The following is a 20,744-nucleotide window of genomic DNA, read 5'->3' as shown; positions in this document are numbered from 1 at the left end:
ATAGGTAATGTCAGGCTAAAATGACGATGATGATGAGTGATTATTTTATTAGTCAAACTGATTATGAAGACTACAATAGATTATTATATGACTGATTATGAAGATGACAAAGATTATAAGACTGATTATAACGATTATAAGACTGATTATGAAACTGATTATAAAGATTATAAGACTGATTATAAAGATTGTAAGACTAATGTTTAATTTTGAATAAAACATAATTGTTATAAAGTATCGTTTTATTTTTTGCTCTTTAAACTTGAAATTTACAGGGTATGTAACAATGGTAAGAAAAATATCTCTGAATTGTAAGTAATACTAACTAGTTTACATTTTATATTTTGAACTTTGCATAATACCTCCGATTTTTCAATAGGAGCACAATCGCATTTATAAATATTCAAAAAAGAAGATTTTAGTGGTTTTCAAAAGCGTCGAGGATATTAACAATGCGATATCCCGTGATTTCTATTTCAAGCTTAGTGTTGTCTTTTAAGCTGATGGATTTTAATTCTATTACATGATTTTTGTCAGTAAGAAACCACTTGTCTTCATCTTTCGATGATAAAATATATGTTTCTAGGTGTAAAACTAATAAACCGTTTCGCTGGTTTTTTTTAATATATGGATAGTGTACAATTTCTTCGCTAAGATGCTCCGTTTCGATTAACTGCCTTTCAATTATTCTTCTTGCAACTTGCTGTAATGGTTGTTTTCCATGTCTGATAGTTTGTTTAATAGCGTATAATTTATTTTCAAAGGATATGCATTAAAAGTTTGCAGAATACCAAATTTTCTTACTTCGTCAACTATATGTGTTAAATTATGTATGTTACTAGTAATGTAGTCTCGCCCGTAGAAGGCCTTAAAACTTTCTGTAAAATCTTCTAACATTTTTCAGCAATTGGCAAGAGTGGCAAATGCTTTTCATTTGAGCAAATCGTTATGGCGCAAAACAAGTTTAAAAATGATAAAATGGTTCTGGTTTGAGCACGTGATTTAAAATTATAACGCTTAGATAATAAAAAAGAGCGGTATTCGGAACCTTTCCAATGGGCCAAAACATCTACAGATCTCATTGATCTGTGAATTTCTTTGGGCATTTGACAATTCAGTAAAAAGCTATTGACAATATCAATTTCACGAGCACTCCATTTGGTTAGGTATTTTCCCAACTTTCCGTCACGCCATCCAATCAACAACCGCTTCATCAAGCCAAGGTCTATTAGGTGTAATGAGTCTGCCACAGGAAAATCCTCTATCATATCTATGTTTAGTTTCAATAACGGAGAATCATGCTTATGGTGTTCTTCATATTTTTAGCACGAAAATCTTTATCGTTTCTTTTAGGACAATTGGACTTAGGAAATGTTACAGTATTTGATTTATGTGAGTATTCGCCAATCACCGTACATTTCAGACAGCCATGCTTTCCATTAAAATTTGTGACACCTGTAAGAAATTAAACATCCATATTTTTCATTCATATTAAAATATCAGATATCAGATAATTCAAATAATATCAATACTAAACTTGCCTTTAATCAAGGCTCTTGCTGGTGAATCACAAATGAAGGCTCTTAATTTGACTTTGATTTTAGATTCATTTGGCGCCAACGATGTATCTAATCCATATTCTTCAAGTTCGTTCATTTCTTTCACAAAAGACTCTAAATAAGCATTTAGATCAGATGGTTTTCCTTCACCCGCATAAATTCCTTGAAAAATAATATATCTATATAAATAATTTAATAAAGTAGGTAGTTAAAGTTTCTACGATATTGAAATAGTGTTATCTTACCAATCACAAAGGGAGGTATGTGGGGAATTTCAAAGATGTTACACAAAATAGGCCAGAGTTGATGTCTTGAACTTTTGTATACAGGCAACCCATCTATGTTTACATTTAACGAAATCGTATTTCGTAAAGTATTCAAATCCAGCCCCTGCAGTGTATTTTTTAGGCATTTAATCAATCCGTTATGCCAATACTGTCCTGGATCTGAGGTTGTAATATGCACCGTTTCTTTGTTTGTATGAAGTAAAGTACGAGCATCTTTGGGTAAAACATTACCTAATCTTTTGTTCAAAAAAGTAAAGAGTTCGTTTAGGGCCAGGTGAGGTATATTAAATTTTATAGCCCAGCTTTGCATGTCTTTCAGAAATTCATGATTATTGTCATAGTCAGTGGTCTCTTCGATATATTCTTCTTCGCTGTTCTGAACTTCTTCACTTTCTGAGTCGTGGGGAAGACGTGGAAAAATATTTCTGCTCACGGAACCCTCAATTATTCCGCCTAACGCACTTGATTTTATTTCTGAAGACCCTGACATAATTAATTCTTTATACCTATTTTTTACCTTTCTCCTGTAACCACCACTTCTTTTCAATCGTTTCCAATCATTTAAGTTCATATTAAACTGAATTCTCACAATGGACGGGTACAACTGAATGTTACAAAATGGCTGACGTTTACTAATAAAGTGTTTGATCTACAAGTTTATAAGTTTTTTAACTTATAGCGCTCTTATTAAGTTCTAAGGCTAATAAAAGTCTTGAGCAAGACTATGACGGCACAAACTTGTAGTGGTCTCAGCTAAGGATGTTATAATATCGTTTTCTCTCACAAAATGCTAGTATAGGATCAAAATATTATTCAGGATTGTTTAGTCCTATAAGTGTCCTAAAAGATAATCTTGTAGTTAACTATAAGACTGATATATAAAAACAATTACTCTTGAGCATATCTATGCTTGTGAAATGCTGCTACTAGTAAAAGTGTCTTATAAATGTTTTAGAGGTCAGTCTTGTAGCGGACTATAAGACCGAGATATAAAATCTAATGCGCTTGAGTATGTTTAGGCTTGGCAAATGCTGTTATAAGTCATAGAGTCTACCGCAATACCATAACAAGAACGTTATAAGTAGTAATAGACTTATAATTTTTCTTATAGGATTACTTTGCTTGTTGGGTAGATTTCACCATATTGAATGATTTTCTTAAAGTGGTGTTAGAGGTAAATAGAGTTGAGTATTTATATTGATTTCTTGAGGAAACAGGTTAAGAATATTATGAACTAGTTTCTAATGGAAAAGGGAATAACCTGTTAGAGAATTAGTTATTGTTTTTGTTGTGATCTTTCCGTGTGTGCGTCATCTCATCTGCATTTCCAGATGTGTATTATGTTGATGTGGAATCGTATGGATCATTTTATCATTTTTACCTACCATTTTTTCTTGGCAGCCCACAAAATATAGTTGATATAGTTCTCGTCAAACTTTTTGGGTAAGTAGGTTCCCAACTACGTTGGGGTCGGCTTCCAGTCTAACCGGATTAAGCTGAGTACCAGTGCTTTTCAAGGAGCGACTGCCTATCTGACCTCCTCAACCCAATTACCCAGGCGACCCAATACCCCTCGATTAGACTGGTGTCAGACTTACTGGCCTCTGACTACCCGTAAAAACTGCCAAGGATGTTCAAGGACAGCCGGGACCTACAGCTTAACGTGCCACAGTCAACTATATTAATTAGGATGCAGATTCAATATTACGGACTATGCGCACTTATTTAGCTCATGGGCAAAGAAAACAACGTCTATATATACGCTAATATTTCGAAAGGAGCTTGATAAAAATAGCCTTTAAAATTAAAATTAAACTTCAACGTTATGCGATAAATTTTAATTTAACTTAACAATAATTATAAATTAATAAACTAAAACAACATTTATTGAATACTGTATGACTAGATATAATTTAAATACAACATAACAGTAGGTACACTGCTTAAAGTAAAGCTAATTATCATTATGATAAAAATATTTTATGAATAGACAATAGATTCTATCTTATTAGAAAATAGTTAAAATTTAACACTTAGAATACAAGTTACAAAGAAAAATTGGCTAACTAAAGTTTTGGTTTTGGTTGATTGATCAACCAAAATTGTTCGGGGACATAAGTCTGAATTAAAACAATTTAACAAATATTGAATGGATGGACACAGCTAAGAGCGCTTTCAAACAAGCAGGTTTTCCGTTCGGTTTTTCCGCGCGTTGTAACAAATGACAGTTGCTTACCTGTTCAAACGATGACACTTAAAACCGCGAGACAGATTTTTTACCTTGCGGAAAGTCCGCTATGGAAAAATCGCTAGTGTGAAAACACTCTGAGACTGAAAGTAGATTAGCAAACAAGATAAGAAGTAAATAAAAATATTGGATAAGGCAGGAGGGTGACGATAAAAATAAAGTAAAATCACAAGAAAGTAGACCAATAGACCACGTTAAGTATAAAGAAAGAGAACGGGAAGAAGAACCGAGAGAATCTATCTATGTAGACCGCTGTCTCTCTCCCGTTGCAGAATGTCTCGTATTGAGGGATTGATGCTGATGTACTGGCTCGAGGGTCCACTGTCGTTGGGAATATATGCTGGAAAAACAAATAACACATTATTTTGTGATATAAGAGCTGTTTCCCACGGTTTACTTCCTGAAACCCTGGATAATACTTCCCGCACCCGAAAATTTTGCGCTAGTCCTTTGTGAAGCTTTAGTTAGACTATCTTTGTACCAAATTCGATTTAAATAAATCGGTTAGGTAGTTTTAGCGTGAAAACGCAGAAAAAGCATAGTTATTTTCGCATTTATAATTTCAGAAAGGATTTAGTGATCGCGAAGCTCAACTGCTGTGCACGAGGTCCCAGATTCAAAGCACGGGTCGGGACAAAATCATTTAAAAAGCCCGTTATCAGAAGTTGGTGGTGATACATACGTGCTCCGGACAGTACGTAAATATGATCGAAAAAGGATTGTAGGTATACAAAATTAAAGGGTTAAAGTAAACGAAAAAACTAACTAAAACTACAAACCTTAAAAGCATCCAAATCTCTAGACAGGTCTTCATCCGAGTATCCTTTCATAGCCTTAGTAGCCACGGGTCCCATGTAGTTGTTGACCACAGCGAACTCAAAGAGAGATAGGAACACGAACACGGAGCATGAGGACATCCAAACGTCTATCGCTTTCACGTAGGACACCGGCGGTAAACTTTGCTGGGATTGCGTGTTTTGGGTTGCTGGAATAAAAGAAAATATTTAAGTACAATAATAATCTGCCTACTGCTTCTGGCCTACCAGCTAACCAGTTGCAGCTGAGTACTAGTGTTTCACATTGTGTGCAGCCCAATATGTTTTGGTGAGACAGATTTTCTCAACGCCAACCATCCCGCTCTTGTAAAAACTTAACGCTAAGGCCCGGTTACAGTGGTTACCGATAAATTGTCAAATAGCTATCTGATAGCTAATGCTACCTGCTAGATAACGGCAAAAAGTTATAACTTATCAATAGAATATGTTCCTGATAAACTGGCCATAAGTATACTATAGACCCCCCAAACTTTTTGTCGTCACTGCTGCGCAATTTGCATATAGAATGTATAGTTTGTATAGTTATCTATACATTCTACTTATTAACTTACCTAAAGTAAGCAGCGAGGTGACTCCCAACGTGACTCTAGCAGGAATAGCCTCAGGCTTGATCCAGAATGATATCCAGGACATGACCACGATGAGAGCAGACGGTATGTACGTGTGGAACAAGTGGTACCCCAGTCGACGACGAAGGTTGAACACCACGGCTAAGCAGGTAAAGTTACCTGAAATGTTACGACGATATTGATAGATAGATATGTAGATTATTTTTTATTGTACACCAAGAAAATTAACAACACAGGAAATCACAAGAAACCAATGAACAGTACCATTGGCGGTCTTATCGCGATTTCTTCCAGACAACCTTTGGATACTTTAAAGGGTTGTGGTGTTTCGTTAATTCTCGTGATTCTCACAACTCAAGTCCGTTGTAGAACTAAGTCCCTAATTGTTTTTCACTTCAATAGCTCAAACATGTAGGTTTTGCAGATAAAAAGACTGAGCAAAATCGACTTTTACACTCTTGCGCGGACTCTACTTGTTCTGTTGCTGGGGAGTTTTAGCGCCACTTCTTCCCAGCAAAAACATAGGAACTGGTGAAAGTTGGACGTTTTGGGGGCTGATCTTTTATAAATTTCAAACATCAACATTTTGCAATAAATAAATACCTACATAAAAGTACTGTTTAGCAGCCAAGTTCGAATAAATTATTTTGACTTTTTTGGCTCAGTATTAAATTGTAGATCGCCATCGAGTTTTGCGAGAACAGTCTTACCAGTAGAGTACTCGATGGTACAGTCAGACGTGTAGTTGTTCGAGATGTCCAGCTGTGGTAGTTCGATGTCCGGGTTGACCACCAGCGGGTCTGTGAGGTTCCAGATGAAAACGAGATCGTGCACCGTGTGTGATACTGAAAGCAATTTAAAAAAAATGTTAATTCAACCAACCTTTTCAGATGACGTACATAGTTAGCCAAAGTTATGAAATATTTAGGTCTAATTCAACTTGTATAAGATATTATATTAAGATTTAATAACTTTATTCTTCATCAAATCTCGGCGTTTTCTAGATGTTGCTCTTTCATTTGATAAAGTCGTCATTCTTCAAGTGATCTTAACAAGACTAATAATAATAAAAATATTTAATCATGTTATTGTTTCTATAAATTGAAATTATATGCCAACTTGAAGAACATAAGGCTAAGATATTATATTGATGTCTTCTGTCTATCTTAGACTGCGTTGGCTTCAGTTAGTCTTCAGAAAGACGACCAGCCCCTAATAATACAAATATTAGTTTTACTTACAACTCTCTATCATCATGGAACAGCTCTGTGTATCATGAGGATACGATTCGAACTTCATAGCACATGACAGCACTAGAGTCAATCTGAAAGAAAAGCAATGTACCTATAGCTACTAACATTATAATACCTACTGAAAGGTCTCTTTGAACACGCCAATCTCAAGAACTACTGGTCCAATTTCAAAAATCTATCGCGAAAGATCAATATTGCGCGCAATTGTTCTCGAGGGATGCAGATACAAAAATGCTATTCTTTCTATTCGCGATATCTGTCAGAGAAGTAGATGGAGTTATACGGGACAAATATCACCGTCACTTTTTAACACAGAAATTTAGCAGACTGTAACCTATACTTAAGTACATATGATTTCTAAAAACTCTGTAAGTACCATAATTCTATTCAGGACTAAAACAAAAACCAACTTACTTGGACATATAAAGCAGGGTCTTATCATGGTACAACCACAGATAGTGGTTAGGTATGCTCATTTCATGAAATGTAACTTTCTTGGCGTTTTTGAAGAAGCAATCTGGTCTCCAGATCTTGTTCAGCCAGTCCACATCCAGGATCCTGTACTCCTCGTGCATGTTCTCTGGAAGACGTAACCGAGGGTCTCTCCAGGATTGTGCTAGGAATATATCGGCTACGTATGTCTGGAATGGAGAATTTAAAATCATAGTAGACTTATATAAAAATTGATGTTCAGATGAAAAAATGTAGAGTTTATTGGTAATTGTGGTAGATTTTGTTCCTAAATATGATAGGCTCTGTAACTACGTAGATCAACAGCTTTAGTCTCTGTCTACCAGAATCTCCTATATTTTTGACGGTGCGTCAATCCGTCTTGTCTCATTCCTTCTCTATATAAATATAGAGAAATATAGTCGTAAATATAGAGGTCTCTATACATATACTTAAGATTGTGCCCCGTTGCAGTTGACAAAAAATGGCGTATAATCATCAGATTTCAACTATTCTAACACACATTGAAGTCCCGATTTTTACAAAATATGGGCGTGTTAAAAGTACCGTTTTGGAGGATCTTTTGTTAGAGCCACATAAAATAATTAAAATGCCATGGTAAATGGTAGAATTGTCGAGCATAAATAAATAAATTAATATTTATAGTAATGTCTTCTTTTAAGGAAATTCTATACTCTCTACAACAATTCAGCCCTAAAAATAAACAAGGTTAAAAACACAGACTTACCATACTTTCTTCATTGATGGAGTCCAGAGACAGGACCGTGACATGGAAGTAGACTATGGTGGGCTGTCCCTGCAACTTGGGAGCCCGGTTCTTATCATAGAACTTGGCTTTTTCTGGCAAAATGTCCCGTAATGATAGGCTGGATTCGGATTTAAGCTCTATTTCCTGGTATGAGGCATTTGTTCTGAAAATGTTTATGTTTTGTAAGTATATTTGTTTTATTAAGTAATTAAGAAAAGTCGAGTCGAATCTATGTAGATTCCAATAATGTATTTAATAGCTTACAAGCGCGTTTCTACCATTACCTACAGCTTATTTTATTTGTGACAAGGCTATACCTACTGCAAGGCATAGCCGAAATTGCTTGATTACCTCACAACATTATTCAAATGTGAAAGGATGGCAGACCAATTTAAGAGACAGAGGGATGAACATCGGAATTGAATATTCCTAGCAGGAGTGGATTTTAAAGTAAATGTTTTATTCCTTCATCATTGAAGTTTAAAAAAATCTATTTAGTCTACTTATGCTCAGGTCTTAATAAAAAGGAAAGGTTTTCAGTGTACTTACAGGAAACTGACAGCAGCTTGCACCCTGCCCGCCTCGATTATATTTAGAACATTTAGGAGGAAAGTCATTAAAACACTCACTTGGAACATCATCTTGTACGCTTACACTTCACTTTAGTTCACTTAAGTAACAATTTGAGCAACATTTTGGTAATATTTCACTACAATATTGATTGTGGCAGATTTATCAAAGTTAGAGTTATAACTCTTGATCATCACGCATCCTGTAGGTATACCAACCATGGATGCTACAAGTTTTCGAAGAATCGTAGCTAGGAGTATCTAAAGATGGTGAATGTTTTGATCGTAGTGTACAGAGAGGCAATTACTCCATATGAGACACTAGTCTACTGCGTAGGGTTAGACCGGAAGCCGACCCCAACATAGTTGGCAAAAGGCTAGAGTAGGTACATGATGGTAAGAGTATTAAAGAGTGTGAGATAATAAATACACAAGCTTATGTTATAAGCACTTATGATTATCCTTTAACATTCTTCCGTATTATCCCTAACCTCGAATGCAAGCTTAGTTGCAACCTTGATGCCACAAACTACACGTTATTTTTATTATAATTGAAGACTTACGATTGTACAGGTGTAATCCGTTTACCGATGCGAGGTGTCAACTATTTCATATTATACAATGTTGCTATTTTTAGTAGACTGCAGTAAGTGCATCTGGTTAGAATGGAAACCGAACCCAATGTTCTTAGTTTGGGATAAGGCTAAGCAGATGATGACGATAGTACGGATATGTGATGCATAATTATCATAATAGGAAAGGTTGACGTGTGAGGGAAACTTGGAACAACCAACAATGCATGGATTGTGTGAAGGTCTACTTACATGGCTAGAAAGAATGTTACTTGTTAGATAGCAGATAGAAGAGTATGCAAGGAGAAAACATACTGCAACGCCCACAAATAAAATTAGGCTAAGGGCACGAGGAGGACAAGATGATGACACTACAAAAAAGTATTTTGAAGACATTAAAGTTGCAAAACTCAAAGTCAATATTTATCGTTCTGCTTTGGTGGAGTCTGGACCTAAGAAGAACGAGTTTAAGCGGGAGCAGGGTCTTACCATTTTGGCGATGGAAAGTAAAAGTTACTTAGCTACAACTATCTGATGGATACTGCGTCCCGTCAATGGAGTTTATGGGTCATGGTGAAATATTTATAGCTAATTATAACAAGTCCTTGGAAGAGATTGAGGTCATGGTGGGTCATATTGTTCGAGGGTGAGTCACATTCACATAACGTCAAAATTTCGTATAAGAGATTAGTGTTAAGTTAAATATAAGCCAGGGATATTCACAATTCGAAAAAAATAGAGGATTATGTCGAGCTAAAAATAGACGTGTATAACTGTACATTTGATACTCAGGTTCAGGTAGACAGACTGATCCGTACATTATCCGTCGTTTTTGGTTTTTAGGTAAAGCCCTGTGGTAAAGCCACACGAATACTGAGTGTGAGGACTTCAGTTCGATTCCCGATATTGGACGATCGTCATTGTAATATTTTACACTGGCACTCAGCACCCTTGAATTGTAGGTACTTGGTTAATGATTTAAGCTTGCTCGTAGTAAAGGATATATTTTTTTAATAAATTATCAAATGGAAAAACATGGCGTAGGTAAATAGATAGGCTGCGCGGGCATTGTTCGAAAGCGTTACCGCGGCCCTGGTACACAAGGAGTCCAAAAAAGAACATGGTGGGTTTTAGTCAATTGAGTCTGACTCTCCCTTGCCACCTACAACCACAGCGAGATCATTTGATGGTTTCCCAACAGGGAAAAATCTGTACCTATAGATACCTATATATCTAGATAAGTAGCTGGTATGCAAAATACGTTCTAGGGTAACATAGTCAGCCAAAAACCAGACTGAATAATGAACTTGATCGTGAAAGCAAGCAACATAGTAGAGATACTAAACTAAGTATAATCCTAAGCGTGAGACTGCATTGTACTTATGTGGATATCGGCGTACGGCTTCCTTATCTAATGGCCTACAATTCAATATACCTAGTGTGAATGTCGGCTTCCATTCGTATGTATTAAACAATCTATATTTTATAGTTGGGTAGAATATAATTATATCTCCTGTATACTAATGAATTTTGAAGATATTTCGAAGAAGTGCAGAAGTAGTATTTTATCATGATCATCTGCCTAGGCTTTTCCCGACTATGTTGGGATCGCTTCCAGTGTAACCGGATGCAGGTCTAAGTGCCCGTAGTTTACAAGGAGGGACTGCGTATTTGACCTCTTCAACCCTCCGTGGTAAGACTAGTTTGACTTTTAGTCTTCGGGCCCAAAGGTAACGTGCCTTTCGAAACATGGAGTCCAAATAACAAAATAAAATTATAATTTATCTGTAACGACAAATAAATAAACAACGATATAATCGGGATCGTAGACGAGTTGTTGAGTTGAGAGAAGAAATTCACAATTTCTCGTGTTCCTGAATGAACTTACTTTCTCACTTTTGGAGAGAGAGATAGGTAAGTTGATGAAAGCTGTACGTTAGATTGCAGGGGCATTCAAAAGAGTATTCTGATTTTTGTCTTTCTACCATTTTTTGGAGAATTGACCAATCAAGCATGGTGATTAAAGCTCATCCCTTATCTGAGTGACGTGAAAAAAGCTGATGAATCATGGCTTAGTTTATGCCAACAGAAATAGTAGAACTTAGGATAGGCACCAGCCTAAGACCTTTCAGAAAATCTCTTTCTAACTCGACTTTATATACATCCTATATCTGAAAGCAATGGAACCGATCGTCAAGATTACAGTTCCTATTCGGTAAAATATAACACCACTCTTTATTCCCTCTTCTGCAAGAGGCTATGCGGGAGTTGCTTTAATACACCCGTATCAAGTAATATGTAATCTTTAATTTAACGAAAAACAAACTGAAATATTACGCAAAAGAAAGAGAAGACATGATTCACGGTCTATTTTCAATGAAGCGAAAGCAATCCACACAGCACTATAATCAAATTAATCACTATTTTCGCTTACACAAACACTTTTCAAGTTTATAGTTTTAAAACGTAACACAGAACGCCCATTTTCGAAAAAAGATTCACTGTCACATTAATATTTTTGAACGAAAAGTTTGGAGCCTTTTTTTATTAAGTTTGATCATTTTTTTCTATAAATTCGAGGAGACACGACTGCCTTTAGCAGTATCGAAGCCTATTTTGCTGAAGTGTGAAAAGTAGGTAAGGCTAGGGTTTCACTGAGAGCGGGTAGCGGTAACCATGAGCGATTTCGAAAATAACTAAGAATACTTAATGCACCCAGTACCTATTTGGGTACCTACTAGAAGTTTAGAAAAGAATGGATTTCTGATAATTTCGCCTTTTTGGTCGATCTGTTTCGTAGATGAATGTCGGGCAGTCTGTAAAGTGGGAAGTTTAGAAATTCTCTTTAAAAGCGTCTATTTAAAACCACCACCATGTTGCCTCCCTATGTCCGGTTTTCATAACAGGATTACAGTCACCGCGGCCGAGTCAAACGTTTGCGGCCTTGTCTCACTTGTTGCTATTTGACACAGCTATTGATGGCTATCGATTTTATTATCATTCCTTTTTTCGTTCATTCATTTTGATGATACACCCACGCTTGGAAATTTTTGACTCTCAGATCAAATAGGGTCAGACGCAAATCCAATTTTAGAGGAAATTTTTTTCGTCATTTTTTCTTTAAATAGCCGTTTACTTTGAAAATTGAACGTAAAAATTCATAGCAGTTTTATTTTATATAAAACTTAGGCTTAAGTTAGACTGACTCGTAACTTGAACTTTGGAACTTTCATCAAGCAGTCGAGTCCAATTTCCAATCCTGGCGCTTATAAGACAAAAATAAATAAAAACGGATATAATAACTTCGTAACTATTTATCTATACATATAATATTTAAAATAACATTATATGCTTCGCCTTACACTAAATTAACATTTCAATAATGCTAACATAATTTCCATGATTATTTACAACCGAATTAATTATCCTAGTACTCTGGGTAACACTACTAAGATATATCCAAACTAATATTATAAATGCGAAAGTAACTCTGTCTGTCTGTCTGTCTTTTCTTCACGCCTAAACTACTGAACCGATTTGTGTGAAATTTGGTACAGACATAGTTTGAAACTTGAGAAAGGACATAGGATAGTTTTTATTACAAAAAAAAATAAAAATAAAATTATTCCGGACATATAGCGCCATCTATTGGTCAAATCAAAAATCTGCTGGTAGTCACTATTCCACGCGAACGAAGTTGCGGGCAAAAGCTAGTTATTAAATATAATGCACCAGACAGTCATTATTATAGGATACAAATAAGCAGACAGATCGTATAGTGGAAATTTTTGATAGTAAATACAAAATTATAATAAAGAGGAATATTTATACAGGAATTACTGTTGACTAAACCAGATATTATGAGGAAAAAAATAAAGTAATTAGAATACTACTTAACATAAACTTTAATTAGTGTTAGCCTGTGCCCCTTTCTTTCCAGTCCCATAGATTTTCTGACAAAGATCAAGGAATCTCCATTCATTCAATTCTTCTGGTCTTTCCCTCACCATATTTCTATACTGAGTCCTTATTTCAGACATTTTCTTCGAACAAGTAATAGCACTTTTATTCAACATACTAGAAACTTCCATCCATAAGTAGCTTCTTACAAATTTAGGGTTTTTGAATTTATCCAAATTACTTAGATACCATTCTAGAAGTTGTTCTGTCTCTTCATCTGTCCAACTTTCTTCTGTACAAGACTCTTCGATAACAGGCTTCGGTTGATTTTCTAAAACTAATTTGATTGCTATCTCTTTAGCAAATATCTCCTTTAATAGGTCCTCAAAGGGAGTTTTTTCTGTAACTTCATTAGCATTTTCATTCATGTAAGATTGTTTCAAATAGTTAATTTTGTTAAACACTTTTGTAACGGGCTCACAAATGTAGTTAGCCAATTCAGTCCATAGATATTTCTTCTCAAATCGTGGACTAACAAAATCTTCGATATTTTCTAAGTAATATTGTAATGCTTGTACAACTTTGTCATCAGGTAAAGATACATCTTTGTATACTTTGCCGTCTTTTAATGCTTTATTTTGTTGCGTTTTAGCGAATTTTGGTTTTAGTCTCATTACTTTTTCCATTAAAGTGTAGTAAGGAGTTTTCTTGCCATTAGGATCTGTTTCGTTAATTTGTTTATGGTTTGCCTTGAGTTTCGCAAACATTTTTCTGCATGAAAGTGGAGTTTTATCTGGTAGTTTGGCGGCTATTTCTGCCCACATCTCTTTGGGAATAATTTCCTTTCCTTTGTGAGATCGTATGTAGTTGATGTAGAAGATAAGTAGCCTCTTTTTAGTTCTTTTCGTCCACTTGACGAGTTTCACCGGTTTTGGTGGTTCTTCCGTGATAGATTCCTGTGATTCAGTCTCAAGCTGTTCTTGTATTATGAATTGAGCGTTTTCTATCTCTGACAAATCTTGACCTTCTGGTATAACTATGATGCATTGATAATCGTCTTCTGGAACAGAAATTGAATGATATAATGTTTTTTCTTTACAATTAACACGTCATGATGTGATTGGACGATAACTATAATGTTAATTATGGCATTATTACCCAAACAAGTTGATTATTGAGTATTTTTTTAACTAACCATAGAGGATATAGTACCTAACCAAGTCACACATAGAATGTAGAAGTATGTTTGTATTGTTTTTGCACACAAACAATTTTTTACAAAAAAATGCAACAGAGGAATGATAAAACATTTGCATTTTACACAAAAAGAACTAAGTTCAGAACAAAGAGAAACCAAAAAATTGTACCGACCTTCTTGTTCATTCTTTTCATCAGATCCCATTGGCACCTCAGCATATGTTTCATCTACTTCCATACCCTCAGCTACACCATTCTCATTACTGTTATAAATATTTTCAAACATATTAAAATATTTCCAAGATATTTTAACATCAGGATTTCTTGTCCTCATAGTTTTCAGCTTCCTGTAAGACTTTCTAAGTTCAAGAAACTTTTCTCTGCAAGCATTCTCACTTTTACCTATCTCACCGGCCAAGTCGGACCATTTGGTAGCATCTTCTATATTATTGTTGATTTCATAAAAGTTTTGTGAGAAATAATTGAAAAGTTGCTTTATTTCTTTTGCTGACCAGTCTTCGCTGTCGTCAGAATCTATTTTACCATTTTTGAGTTTGGATTTTATTGCTCGGTAGCCGAAGACTTTTTTGCAAAGAGCGTAGTAAGGCCATAGAATGGGCATCTCTGGTTTGTTAATCTCTCTTTGGACATATGCTGTGTAAACCTGCTTAAGGTTCCTGAACCTATGAGCGCATTGTGTGGCTGAAATTCCCAGCTGCTTAGCCAATACCTCCCACAAGGAATGCTTGTTTCTGTTTGTTGTGGAGAACTTATCTTTATTTTTCTGATAGTATTCAAGGATTTTAAAAGCTTTCGAGTCTCCTGAACGTCGTTTGGTACGTTTGGTGAAGCCTCGCTCGTCATAACATTCCTCATCTTCACTGAACTCTTCGATAGAATCCTCCATTTTGATGTTTACTTTTTTGACTGAAAAGTGAAAGAAATTCATTAAAAATTGAGTTAGGCAACATAATTTGCTTCTTCTAAATACAAAAAAAAAATTGTCAGTTTAACTAGGTATGTATCAGTTCATTTTAACCAGATTAAATACTCACCACCAACCATGCCTGAGTCAGCAGTGTTATTTTGATTCTTCAAATTTTCATACCCTGAAAGCAAGTTTGTATCCATTCCATAGTCAAATATCCTATCAAAAACCTCTATGTACCGCCAATCTATCTGCATATCAGGATTTTCTTTCTTATCATTCAGTATTGTCTTGTACAGGCATAACAAATCTTCCCATTGGCTTCTGCAACTCTGCATAGTTCTTTTCAACTTCTTAACTATCGCTGCCCAACACACAAAGTGGCAGATGGTGTCTTTATACATCTCTACGTTCTCATAGAAGAATTGCACCAGTTCATCCAATTCTTCTGTCTTCCAAACCTCTAGTTCAGGCTTTCTGGTAACCTTCGACAATTGAACCTCAACTTCTTTCGATACCAGGTTGTCAAATAATATCTCAATAGTTTTCCTTGTACGTAAGTCGTAGCCTCCCGCGATATATTTTTCTAAGTGCTCGTTTTTAAGTTCTTCATACTTCGACTTGCAAAGGTCAGCAGTCTTGTCTAATAGGCGTCCTATCTCATTCCATAAGAAAGTGTTAGGTATTGTAGGGTCTTCAAACTCTTCAAAGCAATCAAAGCAGTACTTGACTAGAACAGTCATTTCAGTGCTGTCCCAATCTTCAACTGTGGGTGGTTGTTCCTCTACTTCAGCAATAGCTTCATTTTCAATGTAAGAGTACTGTTCATTTACATATTTTCTATGAAATTCTTCATCGCCTTCAAATATTTTGTCAAACAGTTCCATATACGGCCAGTTGATGCCTTCAGAGCCGTTCAGACGTCTCTTATCTAGCAATCTTAAATAGTGCTGTTTGTAGTTCAAAAAGCGTTTTTGCCAATATTCACCATTATCGTCTCCTAACTCCATCGCAATAGTCTCCCATATCCCCCGCCTCCAATACTCTTCCTGAAAGTTCTTCTTGTATTTCAAATACAAGTTTAACATTGTTTCCACTTTCTCATCAGCTCGACTATTCACCTTTTTAACCACCATTACATTGTCAAAATTCTGTTTTAAAGTGGGAACTTTGATAATTTGTGGTTCTGGAGTGTTTAAGGTTTCAACAGTGATCACAGGGGTGTCATCTTGGAATATTTGGTGGCACAGTTCAAAATATGGCCACTTTATATAGACTCCTTTTTGTATATGACCACAGATCTCATTGTACTTTGCCTGTAAGCTGAGGAGTTTAGCTTCACATGCAGTTGGGGTTTTACCAACAAGCATGGTCTTGCAAGCCACAGTCCAAAGATGTTTTTTCTTAGTTGTTCCAGATATGAATGTTTGTTTGTTATCATTGTAGAATACAAGAAGTCTCTTGGTGTCTTCCTCGGTCCAGTTGTCAGTGAGTGCTGATAGATTGATGTTCATTTCGTTAGAATCATCTCCGACATCTTGTATGATGAAAGAGTCATCTTGCTGGAGTTGTATTGCTTGATTTTCTATGTTCTCAACTGTTGTTATTACACCTTCCTCATTGCCACCGTTTTCTGTAATTCAATATTTTGGTGGTTTAATTAGGCCACGAAAGTTGTAACATACTTTGTGTAAGATTTTTATACATTATTTTACACTACAGGAAAAATGAGCTTGAACTTTTCTGAAATTGATTTCTAATGTTTGAAAATGTATTTTAATGAGAACTTACCATCAACATAGAAGAGCAATATTTCCCCATTGGGTTGCATTTCAGTTTTAACAACGATGGACTCCATTTCATTCTATTGTTGCTCACCTGAAAAACAAAAAAATACTATTATTTCTAATTCTGTAGATTCTCAGACATTGGCTGTGCAACATCTTCTCTTGAAGATATATGGGTCCTTAAGAATAAGAATCTTTATTTGCAAAGACTCGGTATTAGGTATGCCGACCCCAACACAGCTGGGAAAAGGCTTGGAGGATGATGACTCAGTATTAGGTACAGGTGTTTTGGTCAAGTTACATTAAGTACATGCATATCTCACCGCTCCATTGGTATGCAAATTTTGAGTATACACTGGTACATACTTCATTGACATATATAAAAAATTATATTAAAGTGTCATACACATATAAACCTTTTAACCTATGTTTGCATAAAAGAGTTTAGAAGAAGTCATGCAGTGCCAACCCAGATAAAATTCAAAGAGAATCTAGATATAGATTCTCTTTGAATTTATTTTTTTATTTTTCTCTTTGAAAGAGAATCTAGATATAGATTCTCTCTACATTAGTCATATATTACAGTATTAACTGAAACACTGAAACACCCTTGACTTTTTAGGTAGGTAGTTACATTGTATGATGCGATGATCAATAATAACAGTATGTTATGACCTATAAGGTCATATATTATATATTTCAGAGATAGTAATTAAGGTTATCCTTGAAAAATAATAATTTTTCAAGTCTGTAAGTTAAAAATTGAACCGCATAAGTCAGTAGGAAGCAGTCACTTTCCAAAAATGTTATTCCGTAGTAAAAAACACCGGTCGTGATTTTGTGATTCGTCGCAAGTTTTTGTATGTCATCGTTTCACGAAACATGCATAGGAGGCCCAGATTTTACAAAGAAATCAACATATTTTACTGAGGGAATCATATTAGTAAGTTTTTGAGTTCAAATGGCATGTTTTCAAAGGATATACGAAAATAGAACATCAAACAAAACACTAGGGCTTCGGTACGTTCCTAATATAAATTGGACAGCCAATTTTCTGAGTTTGTAATATATAAATATTGAAATACTTACCAATGAAATAAACCAAACAATTTATTTTGATCCAATTTGACATTGGCGGCCAAAACACAGAAAGTTGATCGGATATCAAAACAATTTATTCAAAAGAAGCGCAGCAATGCGGTATTAAAACTCACACTGAAGCGTTTCGGCCGGCCATTTTGATTTTTGAACCATACGAATTAGGACAGTACACACAGATGGTATTCATTAACATGTTCAATATTATTATTTTTTACAGCTTTATAGAAATATCCGTAGTACTAAATGCCCCACTTATTTTTTTACTTTTTTAAAATTATTTTATTACTGCACGAAAGGTGCGTACAGTCGTGCACAAAAATGACGGTTATATTTGTTTGTAAAAAGTTTTATTAATCTGTGGTCACCCCCTTATCAATACCATAGATATGAGGTGTCAGTGGTGATAAGAACCGAAACATTTTATTTATTTATCATATCAATATTTATTCATTAAGTGTGTAAATCTATTTAAGACAAATAATAGCCCTTGCACTTTAATATGTTCGTGACTATAGAATGGTGAGAAGATAGTTAAACATTTTATTCCTCATTATACGTTATGGCGGAAGGACAACGTGAAAAACTAGAAATGATCACTCTTCACAAAATTTTATTCACAATTTGTGCTTTCTCCCTTTTATACAAGTATTATACTAGCACTACCCCTAACATTGTCCGCATAAAAGACCCAAAGTTTAGTCTTTTAGGACCATTTAACACGACCCAGATAAAAGTTGAGGATAATTACAATCAATTGATAGATGTTAACGAATTTAACTTTATAATTAACCCACAACCATGTAAAAACTATCCTAGTGGGTTACTGTTAATGATAATTATTTCCTCGAATCCTAATAATCATGAAAATCGTATGGTGATACGTAGTACATGGGGCCGGAATCATGATTCTACTAAAGTGGTGTTCTTGATCGGAGAACCTGAAAACGTGACTGTGTCGAACCAAGTGAAGAATGAGAGCATCAAGTATGGTGATATTGTTCAAGGAAACTTTGTAGATGTTTATAGAAACATGACTTATAAACATGTTATGGGTTTGAAATGGGTAGCGCACCACTGTCCAAAAGCAAAGTATGTTTTGAAGACTGATGATGATATTGTGGTGAATTCTCGCGAGATGACCCACTTCCTGGCTAGGGAACTGTCTCCTTGGGGGGCTAAGGACCTCATTGCTTGCCAGGTTTTAGAAAATGCAAAAGTTCAAAGGTCTACAAAGTCTAAATGGAAGGTGACCACGGAAGAATATTCCTCTGACTATTATCCTACTTACTGTGCAGGTTTGTAATATACTTTTAGTTTTATACATATTTATTAGTTATGTAGTGTAAAATGTTTTGTTTATTATTGAAAAAAGAAATTGCTTTTACATAACTTCTATAACCACAGTTTATTCCAAATATAAAACAAACTCAATAATATTCCAGGTTGGGCGATCCTCTACTCTCAAGACGTCATACCTCGGTTACTAAAAACAGCACAATCAACACCATACTTCTGGATAGACGATGTCCACATAACTGGAGTCATTGCCGAGAAGATTGGAGTAGCCCGTACTCCTCTCTCCAGCTTGATATTAACACAATCAAGTGTCAACAAGTTAAAAGTGTTTGGACCTAAGTATGTTGGTCCGTTTGTCTTCGGCCCTCCAGATTTAAGCACTGACAAAATCATAGATATTTGGTCATCTATTCCTGCATAAGTTTTATGTCATACCTTAGGATTGTAAAATCACTGTTATTTTATATTTGCCAGTATTTTTTTGCATTGTATATTGATAAGATAAGGTAGTACAAGTTGTTTTACTGTGATGTGCAAGTGGCCTTATGACCATTTTATATTTAGCTTCTTATCACAGATCATCTGCTAGGCATAGAGCAAACTATTTCTTACACAAAGATAAAAAAAAATCTTCTATTATTTCTGATACATATTTATGCTATGTACTGCCAAGTTATATTAAAAACCATTCTGTATTTTTTGCATAAAAGAGTAGTAAGCGTCTATAAATACCTACATTCTATGCCAAGTTATGCATTTGCTGTTTTGCATTTTTTAAATTTAGCGTAATTATTATAGTAGGATATATTTTATGATTAATTCTTATGGCGCTTTCACTATTTATTTTTGGTTGCGCATTTAATAGCCATTGTATTTATTAAAGTTACTATTATTTAGTATTAAATAGACAAAGTTATACATATTTATAATGTTGAAACTCTTTAGAGACATCTTAAGTTATGAAATTATATTTATTTTGCCAAAGATCTGTAATGCTATATCTTGAATTCAGTTAATCTGAGTTAAATCTTATGTTAGTTAGAATGGTTGTAACCTAGGAAACAACCGAATGTTTCGGTTTTTCAAACTGTATGAAAATATAAAAAATGTTGTTGCTGCATAATGTGTTATTAAGAATAGTATTTTTATTTCTATGTTGTAATTATAAATTGCATAATTATGTTAAAATGTATGTTGCCATGTTTTAAAAAAATGTAGTAATGTGCCTTGAGTAAAATAGATGTTATACCAAATAAACTTCCTATGTATTTTTAATTCACAGTGAAAATCATTAAGTTTTGCTTGTTGGACGACTGCCAAGTCCAGAATCCACCAAAGCGGAGCGTATTAGTTTTTACACAACCAATAAAATTTGAAAGTAACCAAATTATATTGGATGTATAAAAATATTCGTCTCGGGCCA

At 34.9% G+C, this 20,744-nt stretch overlaps 3 protein-coding genes and 1 long non-coding RNA gene across 5 annotated transcripts; 1 reads left to right on the top strand and 3 right to left on the bottom strand.

The window, feature by feature from the left end:
• Nucleotides 1-1,032: 1,032 nt before the first annotated feature.
• On the bottom strand, nucleotides 1,033-2,974 carry LOC135118836 (uncharacterized). Its single transcript, XR_010277819.1, has 3 exons — nucleotides 1,805-2,974; nucleotides 1,542-1,721; nucleotides 1,033-1,455 (listed from the first exon to the last, which is right to left on the bottom strand). It is a non-coding gene; the product is annotated as an uncharacterized LOC135118836 (long non-coding RNA).
• Nucleotides 2,975-3,959: 985 nt separating this feature from the next.
• Nucleotides 3,960-8,758, bottom strand: LOC110372411 (glycine receptor subunit alpha-2). The gene is made up of 8 exons (XM_064041815.1): nucleotides 8,521-8,758; nucleotides 7,951-8,134; nucleotides 7,167-7,393; nucleotides 6,741-6,823; nucleotides 6,210-6,344; nucleotides 5,482-5,658; nucleotides 4,874-5,079; nucleotides 3,960-4,434 (listed from the first exon to the last, which is right to left on the bottom strand). Exons 1-8 carry the CDS (start codon nucleotides 8,610-8,612, stop codon nucleotides 4,261-4,263), a joined length of 1,278 nt encoding a protein of 425 aa, XP_063897885.1. The 5' UTR covers nucleotides 8,613-8,758; the 3' UTR covers nucleotides 3,960-4,260.
• Nucleotides 8,759-12,999: 4,241 nt separating this feature from the next.
• LOC110372400 (uncharacterized) lies at nucleotides 13,000-18,189 on the bottom strand. 2 transcript variants are annotated; one of them, XM_021329075.3, is made up of 5 exons: nucleotides 18,014-18,189; nucleotides 16,929-17,015; nucleotides 15,265-16,770; nucleotides 14,384-15,136; nucleotides 13,000-14,072 (listed from the first exon to the last, which is right to left on the bottom strand). In XM_021329075.3, exons 2-5 carry the CDS (start codon nucleotides 16,993-16,995, stop codon nucleotides 13,018-13,020), a joined length of 3,381 nt encoding a protein of 1,126 aa, XP_021184750.3. In that variant the 5' UTR covers nucleotides 16,996-17,015; nucleotides 18,014-18,189; the 3' UTR covers nucleotides 13,000-13,017. The 2 variants fall into 2 exon arrangements, with proteins under 2 accessions (XP_021184750.3, XP_021184751.3); XM_021329076.3 differs by having other exon boundaries at nucleotides 13,000-14,069.
• Nucleotides 18,190-18,392: 203 nt separating this feature from the next.
• On the top strand, nucleotides 18,393-20,580 carry LOC110372417 (beta-1,3-galactosyltransferase 5). The gene is made up of 2 exons (XM_021329101.3): nucleotides 18,393-19,320; nucleotides 19,468-20,580. The coding sequence occupies exons 1-2, from the start codon at nucleotides 18,585-18,587 to the stop codon at nucleotides 19,740-19,742; spliced, it is 1,011 nt and encodes a 336-aa protein (XP_021184776.3). The 5' UTR covers nucleotides 18,393-18,584; the 3' UTR covers nucleotides 19,743-20,580.
• The last annotated feature ends 164 nt before the right edge of the window (nucleotides 20,581-20,744 follow it).

The sequence above is a fragment of the Helicoverpa armigera genome, chromosome 26 (genome assembly GCF_030705265.1).
Source record: "Helicoverpa armigera isolate CAAS_96S chromosome 26, ASM3070526v1, whole genome shotgun sequence".
Taxonomy (NCBI): domain Eukaryota; kingdom Metazoa; phylum Arthropoda; class Insecta; order Lepidoptera; family Noctuidae; genus Helicoverpa; species Helicoverpa armigera.
This window is presented reverse-complemented; position numbering and strand designations above follow the sequence as displayed.